This window comes from Lepisma saccharinum, chromosome 21 (genome assembly GCF_977018435.1).
Source record: "Lepisma saccharinum chromosome 21, izLepSacc3.1, whole genome shotgun sequence".
Classification (NCBI taxonomy): Eukaryota; Metazoa; Arthropoda; class Insecta; order Zygentoma; family Lepismatidae; genus Lepisma; species Lepisma saccharinum.
This window is the reverse complement of record NC_139249.1, coordinates 37,201,133-37,224,304: the sequence shown is the minus strand read 5'-3', so window position 1 is coordinate 37,224,304 and position 23,172 is coordinate 37,201,133. Positions and strand designations below refer to the sequence as shown.

Below are 23,172 nucleotides of genomic sequence, written 5' to 3'. Positions count from 1 at the left end.
TGTTAATGTCAAGTACAATGAACATTGCATGACCCCAACAAAACAGTTTTCCGTAAGCTTGTGTGGTTAACGAGATAATTGCATGTGAAAATTACGGTTTTCCCCATTTTTATGCCCAATTTACTTATTAAGCAGGGTCTTTTTTAAAATTTCGGCTTTGTAAGAATTACGCAGCCATATTTTCTGAAGGATATAAAACAAACCCCGAGGTCCTATCTTTGCTCGTAACTGAAAAATCTGTTTAAAACGGAACGTCTGCACTGCGCGTTTTCGTCGCGGTATAAAGGAGCCTTAAGAGACACTTGACAAAACCTCAGCTTGGAAAGCTACCAAATGTACCAAACAGTTGAGTTGAAGGGATGGATATGTGTATCGGATTCTGCTGGCAAGCAACGTGCTTCAAACCACTAAGTGTGCCATGTTCAAGCAGCCATAAGTTACATTTTATAGCATTAGTGTATTTATTTAAGAAATAGTGCATTGCCTAGCATACCGGTTATTATCATTGTCGTATATGTAAATACCTGTTGCAATATGTGTCTTCTCTTGGTAAAAACTTCATAATTAAATCCCCAAACAATTTATTGTATGGATTACAATAAAAATACCTTAAAAAACTTTTCCGAACTTGTTCTATTAATTTCTGATGAGATTTGTAAGATAGGATTCACACAGCAGAAGAATTTTCAGGTTTATTTCTTACTAATGTATTTTACAATAGGGAACTGAAATTTACATTACTTAGATTTTTAAAAAATTCTTACAAGAAACCCCAACATTTTGTAAGCATTTATATTCTTTCTGTTTTTGGAGGGAGGGGTGTTGCAATAATGTTTGTCTATTCATCACCACCACCACCATCATCCTTCGTAGTTTCCTCCATCTGGCTGGGTCGGCATAGAAGTCAAGCCTCCATTTTTCCTGGTCTTCCACCACTCCTGGCTTTCCATGGTGTTCCAATCTTGTCCTCGTCTCCTGACACTCTAGGGGCCTTCCCCGGTGGAGGCACATAGTGATTTCGGATCCCACTTTAAAATGTAGGTCCAGTCCCAATTAGCCTTTCTGTGCATAAAGTGGACTTGAAACAACAATTCAATTAATCAATCAATCTCCTTACATTCTCCACTATCTGTTCTTTCCACTGACATTTTGGTCTCCCCTGTCTAGTATTGATGTTTAATTCCAGAGAAAAGTGCATATGCATCTTCATTGTACTGTCAATTGAGATTATGTACTTAATTAGCAGGCACTTTTCTTTGTTTATATGGTTGTTGTAATTTATGTTTTGTGGATAAAGTGAATACTTGTTTTGGATTTAGTACTGAATGGTCATATTCAGGAAGCTTCATGAGCCGCCTGCATCTTTCATTAAAGACATTGAAATCTTTGGATTTTGCATGTTTCAAGGTTTTAACAAGTTTTTCTTCTCTCTTCAACGAAACAGAAAATGCCAGAGAATCTGATAAGCGAGGAAAGCTCTCTGAACGCAGAACCCCCAGCAGGTAAAAAGCAATCGGAGAAAAGGAGAAAGCAGGCACTGGATGCATCGTCCAGCTGCAGTGCACTGCATAGGAAGAAAGGTGAGAGGTATCTGCCACAATTCAAGGAGAAGGTGATATCGTATGCAGCAAACCACACCTTCAAGGAGACTTCCAAGAAGTTCAAAGTCCACCATGCCACGGTTTCAGAGTGGATTCGAGAGAAGGAACGACAGGACATTGCGGAGCAGGTGGAGACCGGACAGAAACCGGAGAAGAAAGAAGTGGAGACTCCCGACCAGGCCTTCCTGTCATGGGTGCACGATTACCGCTGCAGTGGCAAGGTGCTCACGGGGGAGATGCTGAAGATGAAGGCAGATGAGGTAGTGGCAGCTTTTGGGAAGGAATATGTTGAGAAGAGCAGCAAGTGGTTCTTTGCGTGGTGGCAAAGGTGAGTATCAGATCTGCATTCTTATATTCTGTTTATTTTTCTTCCAACACACAAAAACACCTTTTGTCATTATCCTTTACTGTTAACCAAACCTCTCTGTTGTCTTCTGATCTTCCACCACTTCTCTCTTTTCATTGTGTTCCAATCCTGTCTTCCTTTTCTCACAACCTCCACTACCTGCTCTTACCATCAACATTTTGGTTTAACTTTTGGTTCTTTTCCCTCTCCCTGCACATTGTATGTGCTCTCACTGGAAGTCCTTCTAGCCCTCTTCATTGTCCAAGTCTGTCTGTGATGATGAGGATGAGTGATGATATTTTGAAATTGATGGAGGGGCACTCGCAAAGAACACCCCGTGCCCAGGTCAGGATTCGAATCCAAGGTCCCTGTCATGGAGGTTGTCACACATGATTATAGGTACATAGTATGTTATTGAAGAGGATCGGTGCAGAAAGACAGCCAGTATGAGCTTACAGTGCACAAGGAGTGGGGAATAAGGCCAAAGGGGAGACCAAGATGTCGGTGGAAAGAGCATATAGTGGAGAGTGTTAGGAGAATAGGCAATATTGGAACACCATGGAAGGAGAGGAATGGTGGAAGACCAGAAGAAAATGGAGAGGTTTGACTTCTGTGCTGACCCAGTCAGAGGCAGGAAACTGCAAAAGAGGAGGAGGAGGATGATGATGATGAGTATGTGTTATGTTAAATTGTGCATTTCCTAGTCATATACTTGTTCCAACCTGTTTATATCAATCTTATAGCATTGCAGATGGAATAAATACTGGTAATAAAGTATAAAGCAAACATGCCACACCCCATGAAGATCATAAGTATGTTGGGACACATATCGTAAAAACAACCCAAATTTTCTAACCTCCCCTGGGTTGGAAAGGAGGGTGTTAAATTAGGTTAAAAATGGTTAAAAACTTGGAACTCTCTAGACATCAAGAAGTCAGCTTGTTACTCACAATTTTATCCTGACTGCAACCAGATAGACAACTTTCTGATCTCCAGGGAGTTCCAAGTTTTTAACCTAATTTAACATCTTTCCTTTCACATGATTGAAAATTTTTATCAAATCTAAGATACATTAATGTTGTATTCTACTTAAAGTATAAAATCTCATGTGTGTGTAGTAAGATTCATTGTAATGGCCTGTTGAAGAGGAGCATTTTTCTTTAAATTCTTGAACCATGTATTGAGTAAAACAAACTGATGATTGGAACAGGTGTTATCAGCCAGGTTAAGTTGCTGTTTGAGTCCAACGTTTCAAACGCCTGATGATGAGAGTAATGTATGTGCTCGGAACGTTGGGCACTAACACCCAACTTAACCTGATAATGTGAGAACACCTGTTCCAATCACGGTGCCAGGAAAGCTACAATTCTTAAACTGATGATTATCAATTTGCCTAGTATTAACTTTCTAGCTAACTATACAACAGCATCATAGAACTTTCTTTGACAGGTTTGAGGAGAAGGTTTACGTGGAAGGAATGGAAGACAGAGAAAACTTCAAGGAGATGCACATCCATTATCCGCCAGCATTCAAACTTGAAGTTATGGAGTTTGCTCTTCTCTACAGCCAGAATGCTGCCTCTCGCCTGTTCAATGTGTCCAGGAAACGCATTTTTGAGTGGCTCAAGACGAAGGAGAAAATTGAGGCACAAGTAAGAAAGGGAAGCACCAAGATGAAGACCGCAGGTCGGAATGTCACAAACATCGACGTGGACAATATGATTTTCCAGTGGTACTCCACCCTGAAGAAGAAGGGGAGGAAGCCCAAGGGAGAGGAGGTTAGACTGAAAGGGTTGGAGCTGTACAAGGCTCATGGGCACAACAACATCAAATGCTCCTACGGTTGGTACAAACGATGGTGCATTCGGTTTGGCGTTCAGCTGAGGTACGAGAAGGACGACGAGATAGTGGAGTGGGTGTTGACTCAGTTTGATCACAACAAGACGGTCACTCACCATGAGCTGCAAATGTACGGCCTCAGTGTGATAACTCGTGAAGACCCTGAGTTCAAGGCTTCTCCTGGTTGGAGCATAAGGTTTTGCAAAAGGTACCCTCGACTTCTGCAACACCCTGTTCCGTTGGACGTTAGTTTGCCAGAAAACTTAGTGCAGCAAGTGAACAAGTTTCGTTCTGTGGTTCAGAAGCTAATTCAGGAGAAGAACTTTGATCCTGGATGCATAGGGAACATGGACGAGTTATCTCTGAACTTTTCTGCACAAATGACGGGTAAAGATCCTCTCTTTCTCTATCTATCTCTTGCTTCAAAGTAAACTTAAGTCTTAAAGTAAAGAAATGCAATTGAGTTAGTTGACAGCTTCTTCAGAGCTGCATGTATTTTGGAGAAGGTTTTCAGTGCAACTCTATAGTGAAAACTGAAGAAGAAATAGAAATTAGTCGATGGAAAGTAATATATCGTTCCACCAATGCCAAAACCATGAACGTGCTAAATCTTACTTTGAGATAAAAGCATTTTAATATTCAATGTCCTGAGAAAAAAACACGTTTTACATGTATAAATATAATTTGAAATTGTCTACCCACATCCGGCTGTTTATTAGCTGAAAAAAGTTAACATAGGAATCTATCAACAAAACGTAATCATAATCTGCAATTAGGTGAAAAATTCAACATTTGCTTATACGTGGTTTAGGCATTGGTGCGATGATGTGTTCTAGAGAAAGTAGAACAGTGAGTTCTAGGGTATGAATTTCTCCTCATGTTGCAGTTGTAAACCAATTATGAGGCCCTTGACCAACTATACCACGTCTGGAATTACGTCAAATATTTTTTTAATGGATAGATTTCGATGTTTTATGTAATATATATAAGATGCGTTTCAGGAAATAACACACACACTTAATTCAAAAATTTTCCAAAGTAAAAACAAATCTCAAGAGTACTTTCTCTGTTTTTTGTGTAAAACCCTGCTGTATGCACACTCAGTTAGTGAAAAAAACATGTGCAAATGATAATGCCACCAAACTTTCCATCCTACTTAACAAGATAATTGAAAATTGCTATCGGGGTCAAACTTAACAACGTAAAATTATGAACACCAATTAATCTAACACATCATCGCTTGTATTTTGGTTTTGTAAGCTTCCAGTGCTTTGTGTTTAATATACTTTATTTTACAATGCAATTTAATATAAAATAATTAATATTTATTGTAAATTTATTGGCTTTTGAAGCAATAGGCAAGGTTCTGTCTGAATTTGTTTTGCGTTATTGTGTCGGGTGCTATATTCAATTGCAAAATGGCCACAATATGCTGCATCTGGAATTTCCTCAATAAATAAATACAGCATTTTGATGAGGAAGAAATAAGACACCAAGATGTTATCTTAGCTAAACTACAACATAACTTATATCCTGCGATGATAATAGATTCTAATTTAATCATGTAATGATGACTGTCAAGTGCAGTTTAAGTATTGTGCAAGAAAAGGAAATCATTTATGCCAGAGGTATAAATGAAAGAGTAAGTGTTCATATGCATACAGGGTAATTATAAAAATCAATGAAAGATTTGTAAAAATTGTACAATGACATGGTTCAGTTGTTACACCAAGTGCAAAACAAACTCTCATATTTCTGTACAGTCTTCATTAGTGTTCAGTGTATCCACCCTTTGCCACTTATCCAGTTAAACATAAAAACATTGTATCTTCTGACATGTCAGGATCACATCACCCCCACTCAAGACCGGCTCAAGAAAGTGTGGGGCGTTACCCCCACACCCCCTATACGCCTTCATGGCGTGGTGCTAAGCACAGGGGAGCACTTTACCTTTTTTTTTACATGCCAGGTAGGCCAGAACATTTTAGAATGCACAAACGTCTTCCTCGAATTTCCTGTGCCACTGCATTTGAGTTTTTGTTGAAGTTCACTTTATACACAGATAGACTAATTAGGACTGGACCTACAGTTTAAAGTGGGATGTGAACCACTATGTGCTTCCACCAGGTATCAAACCTTGGACCCCTTGATTACAAGGTGATGACTTTGTGCCACTTCATTGTGTTGTTGTGCACTGGTGAATTGTTCTTATACACGGCACAGAAAGCTCACTGTATGTCTACAGTCAACTTACTGTGGACAAATTGAAGCACACAAAATGATATCTGTGCCTAGTTGGCACCATCTGTGGCCTCTGTTGAAGGATTTCACAACTACTTTGGCAAATTGTTAAAAAAAAAACAGAAAAATAAATTAAAAATCTGTGAGAGTTTGTCCTTCACTTATATTCCTTTTCCGGAATATCTGGAGTAGCTACGCGCAGAGGCGAAAGTTTGTGGGCGGAGCCAGACTAGGTGGGGAAGGGTGCAGAATGCAGAATTCCTCTAGTAGGCTTGCGAGCTGACATGTTTACTACAGAACTACTGGACCAGTAGAGTCGCCCCCTCCCACGCAGTCCCCTACCCTCCGTGCTTTCATTGGGCGAGACACACAGCCGCAACATGTGCTAAGGATGCGTTTGCGTTCTCTTACTCCAGACATTCCGGAAAAGGAATATAGTGTATGATTTATTATATGTTTCTGAATCATTTAAATGTATCAATCTTAAAAAAAAATATTTCACAGACTTTCTAAATACCATACATATAACATTTATTAATTATTTTCAAGAAATAAATATTTTTTTTGCTTGGAATGATTATACACTACTGCAAAAAATTATTTCAAGTGCTTGCTTGTTTCTCTAGTCGCAGTGTTATTTTTTTCTCTTGTAGGTTCCAATGCAGATTTGAAACGCCATCTCTTGTTGCGGAGATCTGGGATGGAGAACTGCCATGCCACAGTTGTTCTAGCCTGTTTGGCCAATGGGGGATTGTTACCGCCTGTGATAATCTTTAAGGTACTTTTGAAGAAAGGAATTTTTTAAACAAAATAAGTAACAGAAGTAAGGAGTGATTATAGCTAGGTCTGGAAACCTTAGAATCGTCTCCAGGATTCACATGGAGGTTAACTAATGTCCCCACATTTCAAGAAGTAAGACAGGTGGTTGTTGTGGAGAAAGCCATCATATGGTTTGGTTGTTGCCTAATATTAGCAGGATGTGTATCTTGGTCATTTGTGCATGACCAGCAATCACCAGCTGAATGCTGTTTTGTTATGTCTCTACTTTTTACCGAAGATGAGCTTTTGACATTATTTGTTCCTTAAAGGTAATGCCTCACATTCCGAAGCAACATATCTGGCTGTCAGCTGGTGTAAATTATCAACATTAATCAAATATATGTGCCAGTCTTGTAGTGTATTCAAAATCACATATGTTAAACTTTAATCAGCTCTCCTGCAAAGTTAATGCAGATGAACATATGACAAAATAGTATTCAGCCGCAGGGTTGTTCAAGGTCCAGGAATTTTAAATAAATTCAATTCCGGTCCAGGAGAGAAAATCATCAAGCGTAAATGGGTTCTGGACCGTAAATAACCTTTTTATGTTTAAAGTATTTCAATTCGGTCCAGGAACCTTTTTACTAGGGATTTGCCGAAGCCGATTTCCGATGTATGAAAATCGGCCGAAATTGACATATCGGTATCGGAATCGGCAAAAATCCATTATTTAAACTGGTACAGATTATACTAGAGTTTTACCTTCTAATAAGTTTTATATTCTAGTTTTGTAAGATTTATTGAAAATTTGGTTATGATTCTTCATCATTGTAGAGTTTTTGTAATAAAATTATTGCAAACTCATTCAGAGGATCAACCTAACTATAAATCGGAAATAAAACAGTACATTGCTGAACCAGGATCTGCTGTTGTATTGGAAATTCAAAAATGAGTATTCAAACCTGAAGCAAGTGCTGAGAAAATACTTGAGCATACCTGCTGCATCAGTATTCAGTGATTGAGTGTTCAGTGTTGCTGAACAGATTTGCGATAAGAGAAGTAGGTTACTTCCTGAAGTGCTTCCAAATCTCGTATTTCTGAAGTTGAATCTGACAGAACAGGAATTCATTTTGCATTTCAAAGAACTGCTTTTGTACTAATGTTAAATCTCTAGGTTCACATAACCTTTTGTAGATGCAAATGTACATTCGCATCTCTTGAGAATATATATGCATATGCATATGGTATGCAATAGAAATGTACATAGCAAATTTATTTTTGTCATGCAGAAAATAACATCCCATTTCTGTTTAATAATCTTATGTATCGGAATCAGTTAAATATCGGTATTGGTTCCAAAAATTATCGGTGAGTACATCGGCATCGGTAAATTTTCAGCTTCGTCACATCCCTACTTTTTACCAGATCAATTAAAACACGGTCCAGGAACTATTTTCCAGCTAAATTTAAATACGGTCCAGGAACCTTTTTTCCGGCTCAATTTAAATACGATCCAGAAACCTTTTTTTCAATTAAACAAAACGCAACTTAGATCGAATTTAAATGGTGCGAGAAAAAAGGTTCCCGCCCTGTTAACTGAACCAAATAGTAGAACCCATTAGAGTGTATGGATTTCTGGATCATTAATAATCCCAGGGTTGTTAATTTCCAAGAATTGTAAATAAATTCTATTCCCATCAGGAAGAGAAAAATCAACAAGTGTAAATGGGTTCTAGATGGTAAAGAACCTTTGTGTATATATAAAGTATTTCAATTTGATCCAGGAACCTTTTTTTTTTTTCAGAATGAACTTAAATACGGTCCAGGAACATTTTTTCCGGCTCAGTTTAATACGGTCCAGGAATATTTTTTCCCCGGATGAATTTTAATATGATCCAGGAATCTTTTTCTGGCTCAATTTAAATATGGTCCAGGAAGCAATTTTTCTGGATCTATTTAAATATGGTCCAGGAAGCAATTTTTCTGGATCTATTTAAATATGGTCCAGGAAGCAATTTTTCTGGATCTATTTAAATATGGTCCAGGAAGCAATTTTTCTGGCTCAATTTAAATATGGTCCAGGAAGCAATTTTTCTGGATCTATTTAAATATGGTCCAGGAAGCAATTTTTCTGGATCTATTTAAATATGGTCCAGGAAGCAATTTTTCTGGATCTATTTAAATATGGTCCAGGAAGCAATTTTTCTGGATCTATTTAAATACGGTCCAGGAACCTTTTCTCCAGATCAATTAAAATTCGGTCCAGGAACCTTTTTCAGCAAAACAACACACAAAGGACCGAATTTAAATTGTGCGAAAAGAAAGTTTCCGGTCCTGCAGCAGAACCCATTAGAATTTATGCGTTCCTGCACTTTTAACAACCTTGTTCAGCTGGCCAAATGTCTGAGGAAGGGGAAAAACTGCGAGATCCAAAGAAAAGAGTAGGCAACACAGCATCTAGTTTACAATTCACCCATTTCTCAACTCTAAAAGATCCATGTAGTGAGCATTGCTATGAGAAGTCAACTCACACCATTCAGACACTTTTGTGATAAATACCTTGGTATTTCAACCATTCTATCATTTATTGGTACATGAATTAACATGTGAAATGTTTGAATCAAATCTAAAAATGAAATTATAACTTCTTGTCAGATCAGATAATTCACAATTTTGCTTGGATTAGTCTGGTTATATTTGCTGAGTGTCTTGGTGGATGGGTATGTTCATATTTTGACAGAAATATTGTTAATTTGTTTTTTATTACCAGGGACACGAAACCGATCAAGTGCTCTACGTGCCAAAGTCAAATTGCATGGTGTTGTACCAGGAAGAGGCGAGAATGGACATTTCCTGCATGCGCAAGTGGTTGGAACTAATTTGGTTCAAGTAAGTTCACCTTCATTTTCCCATACAATGATCCAAAATCCACAGCATAGTTTTGCTCCTATTTTTACCTTGCTATTTTTACTCAAGCTAGGCTCATCTTCCATGGTTGAACAGTAGCAACCCTGTTTACTGTACTGCATTGTGAATACTTGTGCTGTTGCCGTCGTTGATTAATTATTCATGTACTGCTATTAAATGAAAAATATCTTTCACAATTCGCGAATGCAAAGCCAAACTTCTGTGGGCTGATTACATATCTAAATTACCTGAATATTAGCATAAATGGAAACTCAGCAAATCACTTTTTGATAGAAACTTTCTTTTCCAAAACTTCACAACTGTTACAAGAATATTCCATGACTGTTATCTCTGTTACTATAGCAACGACAATGTTGCCATACACATAAACAATGTACAATTTAACATAAATAGAAAACAAACTTTATTAAACAGCAACTTGAACATTAACATTTGAAGTTAAAAATAGATAATAATTATAATTGTAGATCCACAAATGAACATAAGAAGATAAATATATTTGTGCTGTAGAGAACGGTCACAACATTCCCCTTCCTCGAGGAAGAAAACGATGAGTTGTCAGAAACTTTTGAGTCACCCTATACCAATTTCTTGACACGAACCGTTTTCTTCACAATATTTGTAGGTAAACTGAAGTACGTATCAAGAAGCTAACCTAAGACATATTCCCGTTTGGAACCTAGGCACTCTCTATCATGGAGTCATACCTCCTAGAGCATTCATAGATCTGGGTACCTTACATAAAGGATTATTACCCATTTAACATTAAAATGGTACAACTCTTTTTAACTCTTCCTTTCGTAGGACTAGAGCTCAAATTCTAAGTATCCATTACTTCACATTAATATTAATGTCAGTTCAACTTCTTGACTCTTATACATTAATGTTGTTAGCTATGGACGATAATCGCTATCACAGACTCAATGTTTTCAATACGTATGCGTTCGTACAAGATGACATTATTACAATATTATACACTTATTCATCATTATAACTTCAAATGCATTTTTTTACATGAAGATAATATTTAACTCAACCATATAGAATATTGTAAACAAGATCAAATAGCAAAGACTTTGTTGAAACTAAACTTTTACATGAACATAAATGTCGAAACACTTTCCTTTCGTAACATTCAATCTAAGAACAATGATTGCTTGCTTAACAGTATAACAGTTCTTTGAGACAATAACAATAGTAGAGTATATGAAAGTTCTTAATCTTATAAACTCTTAAACTTTGTACTGCGAATGCTTGAAAATCTAAGATCACCTGTGGCATTCATTTAATCTTACACTTGATGTAGGCTGATCAAATTGTTTACATGCAGTTTCTCTACAGTCAAGATTAGGAGAGTTTGCGTTCAAAGGATTACTCATCGTCCTTGTTTGATAATTTTTGTTTCTAGTATGACTGTCTTCATTTGGTCTTGCACACATTGGACATACATTAGATGAAGATGGGTTTGTAGAAAACCTTAAACTACTACGCTGTTCGTTACTATCATTAACTGGACCTTGATAGTTACCAGAATGCCAATTAAACATATTGTTCGAAAATGTTCTATTCCTTGGTAATTTCGGAAATTACCATCAGGTCTTCTATTATTTCCAAACTGATTGTTAGAGTTATTGAAATTCCTCCTTCTGAAATTTCTATTCACGTAAGATGATCCCTGATTGCTGTAATTACTGTTGCTAGCCCTTGCATCAAAGTTTAGTCTCGGTCTCTTGTTTCCCGTAAATCTAATATTTCCCCTGCTTGATGCATGACTGTCGGATGAATCTGAATTGCTGGGCATAGAATGTACATTATTGTCATTATTTTGCGAAACTGAATATCGATTACAGTGTTCACCAACACGTAAGGACATTTCATTTTGTTTATTAACAGCTTGCACTCTTAGCTTATTATTAGAATCATCAGTCTTTGAAATATTCTTTCCGGATTTCAAATTCATAGCGTTGAACCCATCAGGCAATTCAAACTTTTTATTGGTTCTTACATTTACTAGATCTAATCTTTCCAACAGATCGATTACATCATGTACCTTGTTCAATCTAGCAGCTATTACCGACTGAGCGATAGATGTGGGCAACTGGTTAACCAAAATATCAATAGCTTCAGATTCATTGGGATGTTCCACTAAGTTGTAATAAGTGGAATAAGTGCATACTCCAAAAACTTCCATGCTAACACCACTCGTACTGTCATATCTTCTACTTCTAAGTTCGGAAAGTTGAGCTTGCATCAAGGAATATGATGTATAGTGTTGCAAGAATTCCCTTACGAAATCTTGGTATGTCACAAAAGTGTCAACATGTGTATTGCACCAGCCCTCTGCCGGTCCCTGGAAGCAATTGGAAATGCACTCCAATCGTTGAGTATCTGGCACTTCCAATAAGTCCAAATACGAAGTTAAACTTTTAATAAATTTACACAGACTGCATTTTTGTGGATTGCCAGAGAACGCTGGAAGCATGTGAAGTTCATTCAGTCTTACATACTTTCTAGTTTTGTGCATGCCCTTGCACTTAATTGTACAACTCGCCCTGTTAACACCAGGCACAAATGTTGAATGTAACGCATGTTCATTACAATCTTGCATTTCTGTACGTCGATTATAGTTAAATTGACAAGGCTTATAAACTGGATTACAACATTCATGGTTAGGTTGTGATGAAACTTTTACATTATTTTTATTTCTTTCTACTTTTCTTCTGCTGATCTTAGGATGTTTAATTTTACATTGGTCACACATATTATCCCTTTGTTGTTCAGCACATGATTCATCAAAAGATGACGAATCTTCTTGCTTTTGTGTAAATAAGTCAAAATTTGGAATACCATGTGACATTCTATCAGCAACTTGAGAATGTTGGTAAACGTTAGCACAACTGGGCAATGTAGTAACTGGAGGCGTTGTTGAAAGATCTTGAATTCTTACTTCACATACTTCAAGACGTTCAATTATTTCCCGATCACAAACTAGATTAGTAATTTTTGACAAACTTGCAATTTGCCTTTGCACCTTTCCAGTCAATTCTGAAATATTGCCTTTACACACACTAATTTCTTCGTCCAAGTTGGTAAATTTATTAGTGCAGCCAAGGTTTACTTCCTGAAGTTGTTCTGAGAGTTTCTGAACTTCATTATCCATTCTCTGGTGCAGACTTCTGGTATTTGACCAACATGATTCATCAACTAAACTTATTTCTTCTTTAAATGATTGCCTCATTTACTCAACATTGCAGTTAAGTGATTCCATTTCCTTCCGTGATTGAGATATTTCAGAAGTGATCTGTTGTTGAAAATCATTAAACTGCTGACGAAAATTCGTAGACTCCTCCTGGAAACTGTTGAACTGTTCCTGTGACTGCTTCTGGAAATCTCTGGACTCCTGTTGGAAACAGTTGAACTGTTTCTGTGACTGCTTCTGGGAATCACTAATGCTACGCAGTTCGCCGAACAAAGTTGACAGTTGCGAAACTAAAATATCTTGAGGAATGGTAGGATTAGGGTTAATGGTAACGCTGACACTATCATTCTGAGCTTCCTCTTGCACACTTTGACTTTGTACAAAAGCTTCCATTGCAAATGAATCATAAGACGGATCACACATCATGCACAAGTACTTCTCGTTACCTTGATACAAATCCCAGTGTTTGTCAGTCAATCCTACACATTCTATATGAAACCAAAATTCATGTTTGTTACAAGAGATCAATCTTTCCTTTCCTGAATCTTGGCAACATTTAACATTTAATGACTCATGGTTGTTCATTGACTCATTGCTTGGTATAGAACTCGCAGATGTGCTAGTTCTGGATCACAGATTATAATTACTTCCTGAAGATTGCATTATTGTTGTGTGAACAAATTTACGACAACAGGCACAATAAAACAAAACATAGACATTGAAACTACTTCACAGTACACATTATTCGAACTATTAAATCGCCCCCCTTTACTGGTCACCAATTTATGTGCTGTTGGCATCGTTGATTAATTATTCATGTACTGCTATTAAATGAAAAATATCTTTCACAATTCTCGAAGGCGAAGCCAAACTTCTGTGGGCTGATTACATATCTAAATTACCTGAATATTAGCATAAATGGAAATGCAGCAAATCACTTTTTGATAGAAACTTTTTTTCCCAGTACTTCACAACTGTTACAAGAATATTCCATGACTGTTATCTCTGTTACTATAGCAACAATAATGTTGCCAAGCACATAAATGTTGTACAATTTAACATAAATACGAGGGAGAGTCCCAAAATAAGTTTCCCCTGGCGGCTGTGGACAGAGATGGGAAGGAAAAGCAAAAAACGTAAATGAGAAAAGGAATAGCATACTTACTTTATTTTTCCACATGGGAACCCCGGACATTCAGACATTTGTCATACCGCTTGATAAGCTTCAAAAAACCCTCTTGAAGAAAATGAGTGTCCTGTATACAGAAGAAGTGTTGCACGAAATGTGTCACCTCAGCATTGCTTCCAAAGTGCCTTCCTCAGAGAGCCTTCTTCAAAGCCGGAAACAGATGGAAGTCACTCGGTGCAAGATCGGTACTGTACGGCGGATGGGTAAGGTGCTCCCAACCAAAGGTCGCAAGATGGTGTTGCGAAACCCTCTCCAAGCCAAGTGCGGTTTCGCATTGTCATCCAACAACAGCATGCCAGATGTGAGAAGGCCAGGCTGCCTACGCCGAATAGCCTGCTTCAATTTGGACAAGGTGCGACAGTAAAGTGCAGCGTTGATGGTTCCTTGTTCCAAAAAGTCCAGCAACAAAACACCATGAGCGTTCCAAAAAATTGTGAGAAGCACCTTACCTGCCGAGGGAGTTGTCTTGAACTTCTTCCGGACAGGAGATGACGGATGTTTCCATTCCATTGATGCGGCCTTTGATTCGGGTGTGCTATGGTGGACCCACGTTTCATCCCCCGTCACAATCCGAAAGGGAAACTCATTTTCTTCCCGGTGATAATGAAATGCTCAAAACTGACTCCCATGCGCTGATCCAGATGTTCTTGGGTGAGTTGATGGGGCTCCCATCGTGCTGACACTTTCCTGTACTGAAGCATGTCGTGGAGGATCTTGTGAGCTCACTCTTGGGCTATTCCCAGTTCTTCAGCGACGTCATCGATGGTGATACGCCTGTTCGCTGTAATCATGTCATCCACCAACCTGACATTTTCGTCTGTAGTGGACGAACGCGTCCGACCAGGTCGCGGTGTGTCCTGCACTTGCTCACGCCCCTCACTGAATTGGCGACACCATCTCCGCACACTTTTGGTTTGGACGTCACTTCTGGGCCATACACTTGCACTAGGCAGTTATTAATTTCTGCTCCCGATACTCCACGTGCCCATTCATACCGGACAACCGCTCTCACTTCCTCCTTTGACCACGAATTCAACACGCACCCTCTCTCCATATCTGCCGGGCCACGACTGAGAGGCACCTCCTCCCGTTTGCATGCACTACGCTCACGCCATCTGTTGAATCGCGGTCGTACTTCACCCACTGGTGTATGGGTGTCTGTTGTGTTCCAACACGGCCTGGTTTCTTCCATTGCTGTATGATTTCCCTGGCAAAACTGGGGAGGAAACTTATTTTCGGACTTTCCCTTGTAGAAAACACGTTATTACACAGCAACTGGAACATTAACATTTGAAGTTAAAAATAGATAATAATAATTATTGTACATCTACAAATGAACATAAGAAAAATATATTTGTGCTGTAGAGAACAGTCACATACTGTATATTTATGCTTAAAACTATCCATATCTTCGGAAGCTATAGTTACAATATTAAATTGTTCACAATTTCATTATGTAGTTCACGGATGTTACACAGTATTGATACGGAAGTGCCATATTTGTTTTTTGGGGGGGAAAGCTTTATCACTGAATATTATAATTAATTTACAGTATTTCAAATGTAAAGTAATATGTAGGCCTACTTTCAACAAATACCTTACCTAATCTAACTAGGAAATAATAGATTTTTAATCATCTTCAAAGCAAGAAAGAAATCGTCCAACTCAGAACAGAGAAAATTTCCAGAAATGAAGGTAATCCAAAACTGTGTATCGGCGTATAAGTCGCACCCTGTTTTTCAGACCTATTTTTAAAGAAAAAAAAAGTGCATCTTATACGCCAGCAAATACGGTAAATAGTGATTTGTTTAACCTCCTAGATATTTGGAACCTTTGGAATACCCAGAATTGGGTAAGAAATAGATTAATAAATTCAAAATAATTCTTTATTGGTTGTAGCTGATAATAATATTTGCTCAGATTTACTTTTTTCTGAATCATAATGTTTTTAAGTTACTTACATGAAATTTTGAAATTTTGTATTTCCACGTTGCAAAATTTAATGGTTAAATCCTATTAATTTCGAAGACCCTCTGCCTTCATTCACTAAGGGTACAGCATCTGGAGTGGAGATGGTACGGCTTCACTTTGTTTGTTCCCAAGTGGTGGTAGTTGCTGTACCCTTAGTGAATGAAGAGAGGGTCTTCGAAATTAATAGGATTTAACCATTAAATTGTGCAGTGCAGAAATACGACATTTCAAAATTTCACGTAAGTAATTTTAAACTGCGTTTACCGCATCCATCATGAAAAAGGAGAAAGTAATTTCTCTTCTCCAATGTTACATCTGATGCATCATTTCCAGGTATGTGCCTTCTCCCAACCTTCTGATCATGGACTGCTTTGAGCCTCACACAGCGGATGTTGTGCTTGAAGACTTCAGCGCTAATGGATGCCACACAGCTATAATCCCTGGGGGCTGCACATCCAAGCTCCAACCCCTGGAGATAAACATCAAGCGGGTTTTTCAGGTAATGTGGTATGGTTGATCTTTCGAACTAAAGTAGTATAAATTAATCAGTCATATGCCTAAGGCATTGTATTTAGGGTACAAGTCAGCAAACCTGACAGTGATATTACATGATGGAATTTAGCAGAATTCACTCATTTCTTGACATTTCATTTTTCTTCGCAGTTTTTGTTCGCAATCGATTGTACCACCTGTCTGGTAGCTTTGTTAGGCATGTAATGTCTTTCTGCAAGTGGTGTGGTTCCTTTTTCTCCTGCTCACATTCGTTGTGGCGCTAGTTTGTACAATTGCAAACAAAAACTGGACAGAAGAATGAACTGTGAACTTATTAGAATAGTTTAATTACCTCTCTCGGCGTAACCACCAAATGGATATCTTTAGATACGCGTACCATGTAACAAAATGTTCAGAAATTTTTGCAGTATCACTACCATAAAAAAATCTTGAAGATGTAGCCATGATTTTGTTGTGACTTTACGTTGCTGATGCGATTTGGAAGAAAATTTATTATTGTTAATGGCAATATCTTTCTAACTGCAGTAAAAATGTGAGGTCCACATGAAAGATTTACATTTTTCCTCTTATACAGTTCTGTAATTTCATTCTTTATTTGTAGTTTTAAATTTAAACATTATAGATATGGGTGTGAAGTTTCCGTTTAAACGATAACACCAAAAAGTCGAGGAAAGCAAAATAAAGTGTTTAAAATGCATTTGGGTAGGTTTAGGAGATAAGTCTTTTAGGTATATCGGAATTGCGAAATTACACGAATTATGCCATTTTTCAGAATAACACTGAATTTTGCACTTTAAAGTGAAAAACGCCATGAAATATGCAATATAAACTTGGGACAACACTTTTTAATAGAAAAAGTGCTATTAGATCTGTCATTTGTAGACTAGCTGGTGATCCTTCTATTCAAAAGATATTGTCATGTTTCATTTATTGCAGTTTGGCGCAGAGATGACTGACATGATGATGATTTCATCCTGAAATAGAATTCGTTTGGGGGCGGGGGTCTTCCCAGATAGCATCCCGTGTGACTGAAGGTGCACGCTCAAATTCTGCCAGAATACCGCGAGTTTCCTCCAGGTACCCACTTTATACGATGCGGGTGGCAGAGTGGTTAGCACATCGCACTACGATGCCAGGGGTCCTCGGTTCGAATCCTGGCCTGGGCATGGCTATTTGCGAGTGTCCATTCATCATATCATCACTCATCCCCATCTTTGCAAATTAACCAAAAGTGGCACAGGAGGCAAAGTAAGATAAAGCAAATCAAATCACGACGCTGGGTGGGTACCGGAGCCGCTTGAACAGGTTGAAAAAGTCCCGGCAGGAGAACCGGCACCCACCCAGCGTCGAATAAAGTGGGTACCTGAAGGAAACTCTGGGGGGTAAAGACAGCCAGAGGCATGGTGCTGATCACACCACCTTCACCTTCGGCCGTGATCAAGAAAGTGTGGGTCCTAACCCCACACCCCCTATATGCCTTCATGGTGTGGTGCATAACTCAGGGGAGCACTTTACTTTACTTTATAGCACGGTGCTGGTTTTCTCGGTGTCTCAAAATGTTCCGTTAAAAAGTGAAAAATCATGAAAAATGGTCATTTCACTTTTATAATGTATTTTTGAAAATTATTATTAGTAAAGAAATCCAACCTGGTAATTCGTACTTGCTCCTGTTAATATATACATGTTATACGCAGTAACATAGTAAAAACGTGCATGGTTTTAATGTTGGCTGTTTGAATTATCCCATACTTAATATGCACCACTTTTGGGGACCAAAAATTTCAGAGAAAAAGTGTGCATTATAAATGAGTAAATAAGGTATATAAGACTATTATATAGAAATATATGTATGACTGTGTACGCTATGTATTTTTGCAGCTGCGTTGTTTTTATAATGGTCATTAAGTAAGGTTCTTTACTCCTTTCTGTTTTCAGAATACCGTGGAAGAGAACATCACCCAGTGGGCCAAATATCATACGTCATCCCTGTGGAAGGCTTTTGTGAAGTACGGAAACACAAAGTTCTACAACCCTACTTTGGAGGAGATTCTTAATTGGGTGATGGAGGCTTATCAGAAGGTCCTGAAGAGGAAGGTAAGGAAAGCAACCAACGCAAATCAGGTTCAGGCCATCTAGGTGGCTGAACATGTTGAGTGATCGACTCATGATTTTACTATCGTAGGTTCTAGGTTTGAGCCCTAGCCTCAGCATGGTTTCTTTGGGAGTGTTCTTACATGAATTTCGTCTAACCATCTTTTATCCTCATCATCACAATTAGCCTAAAAGAGGTGACAAGCAATGTGAAATAGGCCAGCTTTAAGGGAGATTTCAGCGTAGTGGTAACATTGTCGCCTAAATCAAGTCTCAGGTTCTATACTCGTTTAGGCACATTGCACAGTGGTTCGGATCCCACTTAAACTGTACGTCCAGTCCAGGTTAGCCTATCTGTGCATAAAGATGACTTAAAACAACAACTTAATTAATGGAGATTTCACACGACATACAACAGGTGACGCATGGCACTTGGAAGTGAAAACTCAGTAATCAATTGAACCTTTTCAAACTGAAGTGACATGACAACTTGCATTCGAAATACATCCGCTACTATAAGACACACGCACTTCAAGTTTACACACACAAAAAAAAAATGATTTATTGTTGGTGATATTATACAATATAGTGTATAGTCTTCTACTATTACTCTGTTCGGTTTCAATTGATGAATCACTTCACTAAAACAGAATTCAAATCTTCGTCTGTCCATTCATTGGTAATTAAAATTCATCCTTCATTTTCTTTGCACACGGAACAGTAAACATGCATCTTCAACAAAGCCTTCATTACTGCCAATGTGTGAAACAATAAGCTTCCCCCTCCACCTTTCCCATCGGTCAACCCAGTGTATCAATGAAAGACTGGCGGGAGTTTTGCATGGTAATATCCTGCCACGCTTTGTTCAATGTACGCCGCATTGACAAATAATAAACATTTTTCTTCTCATGGCAATATCTTTTAATACCGCGAAGATTCTTGTGTCACCAAACAACAAATGATCATTCCCTCCTTCTGCACTCAAACAAACCCCAAACCATTCAACACCTGAGATGCAGTTCGTGCGCACATTGACGGCAAATCACACTCACTTGGTTGCGACAGTTTAAAGTTCACTGCGGTGGAGTATAAACCTTGTGCACTTTCTTCCAAATCGCGCAGAGAAATCATTAAATACCACCACTCTTGAACGGCAAGAGGCCTCTTCTTGCCTGGTGTTTTCATATTATATGTTAAATAAAACTTTTCATCATATAAATGGAATGTCCGCAGACACCTGTCGGCACTGGCGTTATTTTCGTCACCTGAAGCTCTGTTTCATTTTGATATTGTTGCCGTAAGAAGGAATATACATTTAAAACAACTTGCTTGACTTTGAAGAGCTTTTCCCAAATCAAAACTCTGGCAAAACCACACTGTGAACAGGATACCTCGATTCAGCCATTCTCGTCACTGTATAGCACGATTAGCAATGAATCACGATGGACACGGGGTTAAAATAGTGGGATGTGCAACACTGCTATCACTGATTCCACGTGCCATGCAACTTGTTCCAGTCCTTCTCGACTCACTCTTGAGTTTAAGTGCTCCTTTCGTGAACTGACAGCCCAGATGGCGAATCTGCGGTTCCAAGTTTGTCTGCTCAGTGGTTGCAACCAATCAAGTCCATACCTTTTAATGTGTGTATTGTTTTGTCTATATATTAAAAATGAAATAACTGTTTTGTGGCAAGTATACAGTTATGTCGGAATAGAACCCGTCTCAGCGGAACTATATTCTGTGTGAGCGTTTGGGTCTACGTATGCGAAAACCTGCTGCAAAGTTAACTTGATGTGCAGCTTAGTAGTGTTACTCAACTGCCAGGCTGTGGTCCTGTACTGGGCCTTGGTATCAATTATACTGGGCCACGAGAGGTTCTGCTGAAAATGGTTGACAAATAACATGATCCTAATTTCATATTTGAGTTGTGATCCTTTGTCTCTTTAGACCACTTTATGCACAGATAGACTAATCAAGACTGAACCTACAGTTTAAAGTGCGATCTGCACCACTATGGGTCTCCACTCGGTATCGAACCCAGGCCCAATTGATTACAATGCGAGAACATTATTGCTAACAGTTGGGCTGAAAAGTTCGTAGGCTAACATAGTAAAAAATATTTTTTTGACAAAATTCGATTTTATTATTCAATATAGTTGCCTTTGAGGGCGATACAACGATTATAGCGGTCATACAATTTTTCGATGCCATTTTTATAGTACGATTTCTCTTTAGCCTCAAAATAGGCCTCAGTTTCGGCGATTACCTCTTCATCAGTGCTAAATTTCTTTCCAGCAAGCATTCTTTTAAGGTCTGCAAACAGGAAAAAGTCACTGGGGGCCAGATCTGGAGAATATGGTGGATGGGGAAGCAATTCGTAGTCTAATTCGTATAATTTTGCCATCGTTTTCATTGATTTGTGACACGGTGCATTGATCGATTGTGAGCACGCGCGGCACCCATTTTGCACACAGCTTTCGCATGTTCAAATATTCATGCACAATATGTCCAACACGTTCCTTTGATATTTTTAAAGTCTCAGCTATCTCGATCAACTTCACTTTACGATCATTTAAAATTATTTTGTGGACTTTTTTGATGTTTTCGTCGGTAACAGCCTCTTTGGGGCGTCCACTGCGTGCATCGTCTTCGATGCTCATTTCGCCTCGTTTAAATTTAGCAAACCACTTCTCAACGGTTGATTTTCCTGGTGCAGAATCCGAATAATGTTTATCAAGCCAAGCCTTGGCTTCAACAGTATTTTTTTTCCCCAAAAAGCAATGCTTTATTAACACACGAAATTCTTTTTTATCCATTTTTTCACAATAACAAAAGCTGCTTCACTCACAATGCTATATCTCACGAACTAATTATCCGGCAGCTGTGGAATTTATACACGTATCTTTTGAAGGTTAGTACTAAGTAAAAATCACATGGATTTAATTCTAGTAACGCCATCTATGAGTCAGCCTATGAACTTTTCAGCCCAACTGTTACACCATCCATATCTTTATATTTGTCAACAGGATTAGACATAATAGAACTATTACTCTTTTTGATTATGCTGGGAATTTATTAATATTTAATTTCAAGGGTATATGTTAATTCAAGTATAAAATTTTAAATACAGTAGACTTGCGATTATCCGAGCTAATTAGGACCGAGACTACCTCGGATACGGAAAAACTCTGATAATACGAAGATATTGTGCTAATAGGTCGTAAATGACGAAACAACACTTAAAACTGTATAGTAATTATTTATTATTATTACAACATAAATGAGAAGATTACTTTTTCAAAAAGTCTTTCATAGTTTTTTGGACACACCTTTTCCATTTGCCACTCATACTACATTACTGGCTTAGAATAGGCCTATACACAGATTTAAACACCACAGTAACAATCGGATACACCGACAATGTAACAAACACGTGCAGCGTGGATGGTGACTTGACTCCTACTTACTAGTAAACAAACAGGGGATGCGTTATGAAGCGCGATGTTTTCCAACCCCTCCCTCGGTTAACCCAGAGCCTCGGTTAATTGCGAGTACTGTACTGAAAAGGTATTTACGAAGACAATTTGAATCCATGGTTGCATTTTTCATGATCATTACATTGTAAAGATTCTACTCAATTTCAGGAGATCATCCAGTGGAGCTTCTTGGTGACGGGATTGACAGTGGCCCAGGATCATAGTGAAGACAAGCTAATTGAGGACGTGTCTTATATGCCAACAGTGGAAGAAGAGCCATCCCCTGTGGGGGATCCAAACAATCACACAGAAGCCATGGCACCTGATGTTTCACAACACACAAGCGAGGCCAAGAAACTGGTGTATATTATTACATAATAAATTTCTGCAATTTTTACTGTGTTTACTGTTTAAGCTTTCCTAGTGAAAAAGAAGTATACTTTAAATTAATTTATTGAACATTTGAATCTCAATTTTTCACTTATTTTCATTAATTATGTAATATTAATCTTATGTGTGGTCTAGTCCAGCAGTTCTTCAACCTCTCAGGGGTTCGCAAAACCTTCCCAGTGTTCCACAAAGGTTCAGAAAAATACTAAGACAAGAGCATTTACTCTCTAATGCTAAGAATGAATTATGAGAGAACAAAAATTATACAGTGTATATGGTGTCTATTTACTGAGGTAAAAGAAATTGAAGTAGATAAGCCGAAAACGTGGACCTTCACCTTAAGTTCATTTCGTTCTTATCTTTTATTGCCCCTCCTTCCTTCATCATCCTTACTTTTGTTCGCCCTCTTGTCGCGTCGTATATTTCATCTCCCTCTAATATTTCGTCGGCTCCTATCTTTTATCCCACCCATCCTTATCTTTGTTTGCCTCCTATCTTTCATCATCGTTATCTTTTGCTGCCCCTATCCTTCATCATTCTTATCTCTGTTCACCCCCTGTCTCTCGTCACCCTCATCCTTAGTCATTTATCATTGTTCACCCCATCCTTCATCATTCTTATCTTTTGATG

General features: G+C 38.3%; 1 protein-coding gene across 1 annotated transcript in view; it reads left to right on the top strand.

Moving 5' to 3' along the window:
- LOC146004071 (uncharacterized) overlaps window positions 1-22,536 on the top strand; it is a 39,556-nt gene extending 17,020 nt beyond the window's left edge. The window contains exons 6-12 of the mRNA XM_083142693.1: window positions 1,445-1,929; window positions 3,397-4,172; window positions 6,680-6,804; window positions 9,556-9,674; window positions 16,406-16,571; window positions 18,521-18,679; window positions 22,321-22,536. Coding sequence (XP_082998819.1) covers window positions 1,445-1,929; window positions 3,397-4,172; window positions 6,680-6,804; window positions 9,556-9,674; window positions 16,406-16,571; window positions 18,521-18,679; window positions 22,321-22,530 — 2,040 coding nt within the window. The 3' untranslated portion in view covers window positions 22,531-22,536. The remainder of the gene's footprint in view (window positions 1-1,444; window positions 1,930-3,396; window positions 4,173-6,679; window positions 6,805-9,555; window positions 9,675-16,405; window positions 16,572-18,520; window positions 18,680-22,320) is intronic.
- Window positions 22,537-23,172: the final 636 nt, after the last annotated feature.